This window comes from Prunus avium, chromosome 1 (assembly GCF_965620075.1).
Source record: "Prunus avium chromosome 1, drPruAviu1.hap1.1, whole genome shotgun sequence".
Classification (NCBI taxonomy): domain Eukaryota; kingdom Viridiplantae; phylum Streptophyta; class Magnoliopsida; order Rosales; family Rosaceae; genus Prunus; species Prunus avium.
This window is the reverse complement of record NC_142284.1, coordinates 2,570,737-2,580,829: the sequence shown is the minus strand read 5'-3', so window position 1 is coordinate 2,580,829 and position 10,093 is coordinate 2,570,737. Positions and strand designations below refer to the sequence as shown.

Here is a 10,093-nt window from a genome sequence, read left to right as displayed (position 1 = left end):
ACAAAAACAAAAGAAACAAACAAATTCAAAAACAACAGAAAGTCAGAGTCAGAACCACTTTGAAATGTTTTGAAAATTTTCAACTACTTTAAATACCAAGCAATTGCAATTTGCAAGCAGAAAAATGAGAGCGTCTCATAAACGCTGCTTCAGAACACACCACCAGTGATTGATTCCCCACTCACCCGCACACACACAAAGAGAAAGACACCATCTTTTTCCCCTCCAATCAATTACGCATTCTTAATCTCTCCCCACGCTGGGAGTTCTCGAGTACCCAAGTGCCAAAACACTCAAATTCCTCACTGCTTCCCCTGTTTCAACTTTCTTGGGCAAAATCTCAGCTGCCAATCAATACCATAGCCCGCACGCTCAAAAGGGTATCTCATATTTGCACTTGAGGTTGAGTTTGTGCAAGGGTTTTAATCCGACCCAGTTGCCGTGAGCTTCAGATCTTTGCAGCAATGGTTGCAGAGCCTTGGATTTTGAAGATGGGTAACCAGGTAAGCTCCAATCTCAAGCATGCTCTTCTTCTTCAACCTTCAAAGAAATCAAACTCCAAAAACCTACCCACCAGCAACAACGCCAAAACCCAGAAGCAGACCATAGGCATTCTCTCTTTTGAAGTAGCTAATGTTATGTCCAAGACTGTGTACCTCCACAAGTCCCTCACAGACTCCGAGATCTCGAAACTCAAAAACGAGATCTTGAAGTCTGAAGGAGTACTGAACTTGGTCTCGTCCGACGCGGCCTATCTTCTCGAGCTTGCAATGGCCGAGAAGCTCGAAGACCTGAACCGGGTCGCTGCGGTTGTGTCCAGGCTTGGAAAAAGGTGTGTTGAGCCTGCTTTGCAGGGTTTTGAGCATGTCTATGCTGACCTTGTTAATGGGGTTATTGATGTGAAGGAGTTGGGGTTTTTGGTGAAGGACATGGAGGGTATGGTTAGGAGGATGGAAAGGTATGTGAACGCTACTTCGAATTTGTACAGTGAAATGGAGGTTTTGAATGAGTTGGAACAGGCCACCAAGAAGTTTCAGCACAATCAACACGAAGAGAGCAAAAGGGCTTTTGAGCAGAAGCTGATTTGGCAGAAGCAAGACGTGAGACACCTCAAGGATGTTTCTCTTTGGAACCAAACGTATGATAAGGTTGTGGAGTTGCTGGCCAGGACAGTTTGTACCATTTATGCTACTATTCGTGCTGTTTTTGGTGACTCTGTTTTGGGCAAGAACCATGTTGGCCTAATTGGCGGAGCTTCACCACCTCCTATGTCTGGTCCGGTTGACGCGAGAAGGGTTTCTCAGGTGGCTTCTGAGCCACTGAAGAGAGTTCTTAGTAGGAAAAACGGGTTGCATTCGGGTCCAGTTGAGAAAGCTATGGTGGTGAAAAAGGGGTCAGCTTTTAAGCCTCAATTTGATTCAAGGAGAGGTGAATTGGGATTGTATCGAGGAGAGGATTTTAATTTTCCGTGTGGAACTAGCCCGGGGAGGATTTTCATGGACTGCCTTAGAGTAAGCAGTTCTGTTAATGATGATGATGATGATGATTATGTTGGTGCTGGTAATTATGAGGAAAGGAGTAGCCAAATTTCTGGTTGCAGTGTTGCAAATGGTGGTTTGAGGAGAGACTATCCGAACCATTCAGGTTGTTTCAGTCGAACCCAGATGGGTGTTCAATCAAAGAGTGGTGGGATGAATGGTGCCAGGTTTGGTCCCAAGAGTAAGTTAATGGTATATGCTCCTCCTTCTACCGTGGGAGGCTCTGCTCTAGCTTTGCATTATGCTAATGTTATAATTGTTGTCGAGAAGTTGCTTCGCTATCCTTATCTAGTGGGTGAGGAAGCTAGGGACGATTTGTATCATATGTTGCCAACCAGTTTAAGGATGTCCCTGAGGACTAATCTCAAGTCCTGTGCTAAGAATTTCTCAATATATGATGCACCTCTTGCGCATGATTGGAAGGAGACTCTTGATGGGATTTTGAGATGGCTTGCCCCACTGGCACATAACATGATCAGATGGCAGAGTGAGCGTAATTTCGAGCAACAGCAGATTGTTACGCGAACAAATGTTCTTCTGCTACAGACATTGTATTTTGCTGATCGAGAAAAGACGGAGGCAGCTATTTGTCAGGTTCTTGTTGGGTTGAATTATATATGCCGTTATGAGCACCAGCAAAATGCATTATTGGATTGTGCAAGTAGTTTTGATTTTGAAGACTGCATGGATTGGCAATTGCAATGCGGAGCTTCTTTTGTTGATTGACTACATTATTGGATTTGAAATCGTGAAGATGGTGATAGGGAATTCTTCTTGATTCCTATTACTTGGGTGAAAACAAAGATGATAGTTAAACAGAATGTGAATATCTCAACTTTTCACACTGAAGGCTTTGATCTTCATTAATGTATTTTGTTGCAAGGTATGGGAAGCTTTGACTTCTGAAGTACATAATTCTAATTATTTATTAAAAAAAGGTATCCTTCTTTCGTGTAGAATTGTACATGTGTTCTTGTAAAGTTCGAAGTTTTTTCTTAGTGAAGTCTGTTCATCTTTTTGCAATTCATAATGTTATTCTGGCTAATGTTAATCTCTTAATCAGTAATGGTTCACTCTGGTCACGACTGTTAGTTTCTGATTAAGTCATGACCTCTAATCTGATGTTGTTGTCCACAAATACACACATACTAACAAAGATATTCTTAGATATATTTATCCTATTCTCATTTGGTTATGCTAGATCATGTGCTAGGTGCCAAACTACGAAAGAGATGAACTAAAAGTGTTAAATGCTTGAGAACAACTGTGAGCTGAAAGTGGGAGCCGCATTAGGGAGAAAGGAAATTTCCTATCAAATCCGAAACGGTGCTTCTGCAAAGCAGTGTGGCATGTCCTTATGGAAAACCTGCGATTACTGAAGGTGCCTAGTTGCATTCCAAAGAAAGCGTGAAGGTGTCATTGGGTCCTAAGGTTCAAGTATCTTTTGCACACTAGCTAATGGTTTTATTGTTACTATGAGGGTGCAAGCTGTAATAACTCAATAAGCTGCCGGTTAAATTGTTTGAGGGATTGTGTCTATGTTGTCATCTTAGACGTCCTATAAGGAGGAAGTCATTTCATGTTGTCTGATGCACGGCTCACTTGGAATTTAAACTAATCTGGCTCCTCTTACATGTCATCAATATACAATTTTAATCATATTTCACTGATGCATCTCTTTCATGGTGGTCTGGTTTTTTAGTTTTATAGTTTTACAGTTCACATTTACATGGAGTTAATCTGTTTTGGTATCTGTTGTTTTTAACTGAATGTTAGATTTTGAACATTGTCATTGCATTTCTAAAGATTCAACAGGAACAGTATAATAATTTTTACTGTTCCATTGACACACTAAAAACTGACAGTTTATTTACCAGGGCTGAAGACCCTTCTATTTTGATGCCCTGAGATTCCAGATTCCATATAATGCAGAAGTGTTTTTCATGCATTAAAAATCTACCCTGCTTGGTAAATTCTGCAAATAGTTGTTCACCTCTCTCTTTCTGGAATGGTTTCGGGTTAAAATGGGCAGCGTCCAACTGCACTGCTTCTCTCTTCTCGTTTCATAATTGGACTCTGCGATGAGCTTCTCTTTTGCAAATTTGGATAAATCATTATCTATCAATAACCAGAAGAAAAGAAATAGAAATAGTTACAATGGTGAAGGATTGTGTCAGCCTTTAAAACAATCAATGTGTATTTACAGCTCTATCCAGCGAGGAGTTGCTTGCTGGCAATGTAATGTGGCATTATACTGGTGATAGGAGGAGGTGGAGGAGGGCACTGACTGGGGTATTGAAAGAGCCTTTAATATTATTAATGTGGCTTTTGACTTTTGACTTTTGACAATGACATCATTACGTCATACTATGTTTGGTAGTAGCAGTAATGAAAAATTAGAAGGAGAAGTAGTAAATCATAAATGGAGGATGGAGAGGAAGTGTGTTACGATCACAAGGCTAAAGTGCAACTAATAAAAACATCACAGTCTTTCTACATAATTCCTTGAATTTTTTCTTTTCTTTTTAAAACGAAGGATTCTAAATGCTTAGGAAATTTTAGCTTTTATTTTCCTTCAAAGATCAGTGAGTATAAATGCTCTATCGTTGAAGATATAAGCTTTAAAAAGACCCACATTTTTATAGGATGGCTACTGCAAGAAGAACTTGCAATAATTAATGTAGAGACTATCAATGAGAGCAAGGGACTTATAGTTCAAGTTAGTGGCAAATTTATGATTTGAAAGTCGACTGGTCAAAACTTACGTACTAAACTCGACGGTACAAGTGAAGTTCAATAATAAACATAAAAAGATACAAGGGGACGTAATGAGTGTTATCCTCAAATGCATGTTTATACATATATAAAAGCTTAACAAAAATCACAAGTAAATGCAATGCAATACAAAACAACACTATTTAAATATAACATTTTACCATGCGAGCAGCTTTGAAGTCTTAAATTCTTAAATTATTGATATTATTAGTAAATTCTCTTTCATATATGTTAAGTACATATTCGCAAACTCTCTTTCATACATGTTTTAGGTATCCTGGAAAATCAACAACCAAAAAACAAACAGATATTAGCTTTAAAACAAAGAATTTGAATTAAAATTTTCACATATGTTAAGTACAACCCATTAACACACTAAGAGCATCCACAGTTGGGGGGGGGGGGTGTAAATTCGGGGGTGTAAAGCCACTTTTACATCCCCTTTACACCTCCGGGGGGTGTAAATATGTTTTCTGCTCCAGTGGGGGGGTGTAAATTCGGGGGTGTAGCCGTGGGTCCCAGCCTTTTATGTTGACTTTTCTTCATTTTTCTTCTCTTTTCTCGGGTGGATCCCGCCTGCAAGAGATGTAAAAATGAATGTAAATATACATTTTATTTTACATCCCCATGGTGGTGATGTATATTTACATCAATTTACATCTCACCATTGGAGACCATTCCGGTGACTCGGGGTGTATATTTAACATACAAAACTTAAAAACTTATGAAAATAATTGACAACCGAACCCCGTAACACAAGAACTAAATAACCCAACCCATTAACACAACAAACTCATAACCCAACCCATTAATAGGCATCAAACTTAACGATAAAGAGAAAATAAGAGACAAAAGATGAAGGAAAAAAAGAAAAAACCTAGACTCCAAACTTGAGACACAGGTAGAAATAAGATTTCCACCTTGCCTACAATACGATACCACCCACAGAGAGGCGGAGTGAGAGAGAGGAAGAGGCATTCAATTTTTTGGGTTATTTGCTGGCATCGGATAAATTTTTTTGGGTTACTTAGATTACCTTTTTTTAAATCCTTTCAGCTACCCTGCCTCTCTATGGACAAAGTCACAAAGAGTAACTAGGAGAAAAGAATATGTTGATGGCTGGCTGGGCAGCTAGAGATAGGGTTTCCTTTTCTTTTTTGGTTGGGGTAACATATCTACCTTTTTTTTATAGAAAATTTTCTGCCGGGCAGCTGCCTAGCCAAAAACAGGCTAGATCCGTCACTGATTCAAGTGGTTAAGAGCAGTTTACCCATGCCTTCGAGTTCAAATTGCCTCTCCCCAAGTATCATTTGTGTAAAGAAAACAAAACAAATACAAAAAGAAAAAGAAGTAAAAAAAAGGGTGGCCCGTAATTAATTTTGAAGCCTGCACCCGAAGTATTGTTGGGCCTAAAAAGCAAAGACTTGGACCATTGAGCCTATTGGCGGCAAGCCCAGCCAGTGGCACCACGTGGAAAACCATCAACTGCCTTTCGTTTCCGTTCAATTCAATTCCTCCATCACCTCTCCTTCATTTTCCTTTCCCTCATTTTCCTTTCCCACATTTTCTCAGCAACCAAACGGAGCATCAACCATTTGAAAGTTTAACTCTTGCACTCTTCAACTTCATTAGCAGATTCAATTTCCTCCTCCTAATTCAAACTCTTACAAGCGCAAAACGACGCCGAATCTGCCAATATTGAAAGCATGAAACCAATGAGCTACAGAAGGTTCGTTTCTATAAATGCAAATTTATTACATCTCTTCTGCATATAACAAGATCTTGCTTTTAAGAAATTTCAGGAAATTTTTATTTTTATCTAGACGCAATTTGAGTATTGATATCGAGATTGATTAGTTAGATCTTATAATTAGCATTGAGTACGAGCTCCATCTGCGACTATCCGAAGCCTTAATCTTGGTAAATTTTACTAATGTAGGTTATTTTCTTGATGAGAGTAAACAAATTTTGGATATAGTAAGGGAAATTTAGCGTTCATTTTTCTTACAAGTTTAGAATAGAGCAATGCTACTTTATTTTCTCAAGAGAAAGTACCAAGGAAAATGCTTTTCACGGATTTTGTTTAGAATTGCTAATGTAGGTGATGAATGGTCTTGGATTAGTTCAGCTAAATGTTTATATGGCATTGAGTTATAGTCTGGATTAGTTAAAATGAAACCTGTAAGAAAGGGGACAAGGTGTTGATTTGTATGATGGTGCAAAACCGGTTGAATTTTTGAAAGTTTTAAGTTGCGGCCATAATTCAAGAGGCCGATCCCTTAGATTTGTGTTATTTTTGTGAGAATACACAATTAACTGTACTTTGACTGTTCGGTTTGGATTTAGGCATATAAACTGGTGGTACTTGCTTCAAGCATTCATAGTTTAAAAATACTACAAAGTCCATGTTTCTTCTGTTTTGTCGTAGCATAGTACTATTATGTGTATATTCAACTTGTTTTCTAGTTCTTTTTTAACAAGAAGCTTTGTTCCTTGCAAAACCATGCCACAAATCTGAAAGACTTAGAGAAGGATGTGTGATCTCAATTGCATTACCCAATCAGTAAGGGCTGCATGTATTTATACTTCATTCAAGATTACATCAGGGAACTGAAATCCCTATTTACAAGGCTATTTGAAATTCAAACAATACAACAGAAACAACACACTTAGATTTACACGGAATGAAATATTTAAAAGAGTCTTAACCAAAACTAACTCTTGGTGGATAACAAGTTGACTTGATCACAAACTCTTGAAACCGTAGGCAGAGTAGGACTTGGTCTAACAATTGCTACCACAATTTTGAACTTCATTTTCCATGTCACTTTTGAGTTTTAGTTCAAGGCACTGGTGTCAACCCCAATTATGTTGTAGTTTTGAACCAATATGCATTGTAAAATAATTTGACATAGTAAGTACTAATTTATTTAGGAGTAGTAGGTTTCCCAGGTGAGAACAGTATTTACACTAACTTTGTCTCATACTTGAATATGTTCACTCTTTTTGTAGGGAGCACCGTTCCTCCAAATCAGCTCTTTTAGATGGTCTCGAGGAAGGTGGTCTTAGGGCCTCCTCCTCATACTCCCATGACATTAATGAGCATGACAATGACAAAGCCGTGCAAAGTTTACAAGACAGAGTTGTTTTTCTGAAGAGAGTGAGTTCCATATAAGAAGATCTCTTTACTGGCCATTCTATTGTTGATTTCAACCTTCTTTTCATAAATACCTTAACATGCTTTATATGTTATTAATGAATATCACTTTCTACAACATTGTAAATTTGATATGTACCCTGTTCTTTTAGACAGTGGATATATATGCTGTAGCCATTGCATGGCAGATGTTTAGGAATTGATTTGACTGTATCTATTTAGGAGTGGAAGTAGACCATTCATCATTACAGACTTTTCTTCAAATGTTATAACTAGAATCCTACAAACATCGTTGCCTGATGCATAAGCATGAGATGGTTCAGGGGAATCTGGCCTGTATTGCCTTTGCTGTCATGGTCCTCAAGATGAACTCAGGTCAATCTTTAGGCCATCCAGTGTATAAGATTTGTCAGTTATGTTTTGTCAACGCCATTATTAGCTACAATAATGTTTATGAATGCATTCGGGTTATGATATGCTCGATTATTAACATCATTGGATAAATTTCTGTGATGCATAGAGTATCATTGAATAATTGTACAGGAACAGTCCCCAGAAGAGGTGCAGTGTGTTCAATTACATTACGTACAGACACAGCTTGCCTATTTACCATTGATAAGTCTAGATGCACCTGATCACACGTTTTTAAACTCCTGCAAACCTATACATACCTTCAACAATGTCGTCATATACTGTCATTAGTGTTATACAATATGTGTTCTTGCACGCATGGATAGTACACAACTCTGATGCTAGAAAGAAACTGTTCCTCTTGATGTTATTGATTTATATATTAGTGCAGATAGTAAAGAGACGGGCTGGAGTTTGATCAATGTTTAAATCTTACAAAATGAAAATGTTGTACTTGCCTAGACAAAGGATTTAAAATAAATAAGTAAATACAGGAAAGAACGGAAAATGATCTGCGTTTTATTTACAGTTAACAGGTGATATACATGAAGAGGTGGAGAGTCATAATCGTTTGCTTGACCGAATGGTATGCTTGTACAGTTTTTAGACCCTCCTTATTAAATTCATTATTTAAAAAACTATTGTATATATGTTTTAACTTTTTTGAGTATACTGCAAAACCAGGGCAATCACATGGATGCATCAAGGGGTATATTGTTTGGAACAATGGATCGGTTTAAGATGGTACCCAAACTAGATCTCCTATACTAACTTTTTCCATCTTCATCTCTCTCTCTCCTTTTTATATTTTCTCATTTATGGGAGATTAGCTGAGAGATGAAGTTGTTTGCGATGTAGGTATTTGAGAAAAAATCAAGTCGGAGAATGTGTAGACTTGTGGCATATTTTGTGGTTTCCTTCTTAATCATATACGTTCTCTTTAGGTAAAAGTTCAGTATGGTATATGCTCTCTTATTGCAATATTAATGCATCTTATTAAGCAGGCAAGGATATCTTGGTTTTGAACATTATGCGTTGTATTCTGATAGAGAGGCTTATGCTTTTGACTGATGGACAAATTGATCACAGGAAAAGAGAGATCAAAAGTATGTGAGTGGGAAGGTGGGGTTGGTGAGATGGAGATAGTTAAGATGCATATGTGGAAAGTGGGAGTGGATGTCTGTCATTATGAATTAATTAAGATAGATTTGGGAATGATGGTAACAATTCAAAGAGAGGGGGTGGCAACATTCAAAGAGGAAAATAGAAAAAGGAACTAGTGATGGTTGGATCATGTGCAAGGAAGATCTAAGGTCACGCTGAAATGAAAAAAGGAAAACGGAACAGTACATTCAAGCTAATGGGCAAAAAAAGAGTGAATGGAGACTAAAAATAACATTGGCTGAAGTAGGAGTAGGACCCCAGCTGCTAAGAAATAGGATTCATGTAATCCACCCAAAGAAAAAAATGTATGGGATTCAAATTGTGGTATGGATTGTTAAATTATCTCTTTCATTCTGCAACCCATAGTCGTCAATTCCACAAAGTTCCCGATATTAAATTAGAGGCCTACATTGTAAGAATTTTTGGCTTCTACACAAGAATCCTTAAAACTGAACAGCCCCCCTCTCATTCTCCTATTCTTTCTTTTGTTTTTCGGTTGGGCGTGGGTTTTCAACCGTTCACCAGTGTTTCAGACTTTTCTATGTTGATGGGTCTTTTGCCATTTTAGACTTCATTAGCAATTTTCTATGTTGGCCCATTCAGGGTAGTTTGTTATTTTGATCAATAAATGATGGTATACGTTTGCAGTCTTGATTGCTTAATCAAATTGGGTGGCTGATGTTGGTTTGCTTCTTGTTTGCAGGATTCGCAGAATCTTTATGCATAGCTGAACCAGAATTATAGAAAGCTTCTGTCCCAATTTTTTTTATCAAAAGAAAAATGTTGGCCCATATGCAGTAACATCATCGGTGCAAATGCATCTCACTCAAACGGCGTGACAGCATGTGAAAAAGATTTCAGAGCTGATCAGCAGAAGGAAATATTTTTTATTTCTCAATATAGAGATATTATGCCTGAAAGGATTGGGCAGCAGCTGGAGGTGAGCTGCTTGTTGAATTGTACAATAACACATACTGAACATTTGTTTCTTGTTTTACATTTTTAAAAACCTTACACTTTGCTCTTTCTAATGCATGGCTTTCTGTCT

General features: G+C 37.8%; 2 protein-coding genes across 3 annotated transcripts; both read left to right on the top strand.

The window, feature by feature from the left end:
- On the top strand, window positions 1–3,208 carry LOC110751280 (plant/protein (DUF668)). Of its 2 annotated transcripts, none has more exons than XM_021951732.2 (2): window positions 1–2,421; window positions 2,752–3,208. In XM_021951732.2, the coding sequence occupies exon 1, from the start codon at window positions 465–467 to the stop codon at window positions 2,262–2,264; it is 1,800 nt and encodes a 599-aa protein (XP_021807424.1). In that variant the 5' UTR covers window positions 1–464; the 3' UTR covers window positions 2,265–2,421; window positions 2,752–3,208. The 2 variants fall into 2 exon arrangements, with proteins under 2 accessions (XP_021807424.1, XP_021807416.1); XM_021951724.2 differs by having other exon boundaries at window positions 2,740–3,208.
- Window positions 3,209–5,815: 2,607 nt separating this feature from the next.
- LOC110751297 (bet1-like SNARE 1-1) lies at window positions 5,816–10,093 on the top strand. The gene is made up of 6 exons (XM_021951743.2): window positions 5,816–6,042; window positions 7,326–7,473; window positions 8,411–8,467; window positions 8,566–8,625; window positions 8,740–8,825; window positions 9,749–10,093. The coding sequence occupies exons 1-6, from the start codon at window positions 6,020–6,022 to the stop codon at window positions 9,774–9,776; spliced, it is 402 nt and encodes a 133-aa protein (XP_021807435.1). The 5' UTR covers window positions 5,816–6,019; the 3' UTR covers window positions 9,777–10,093.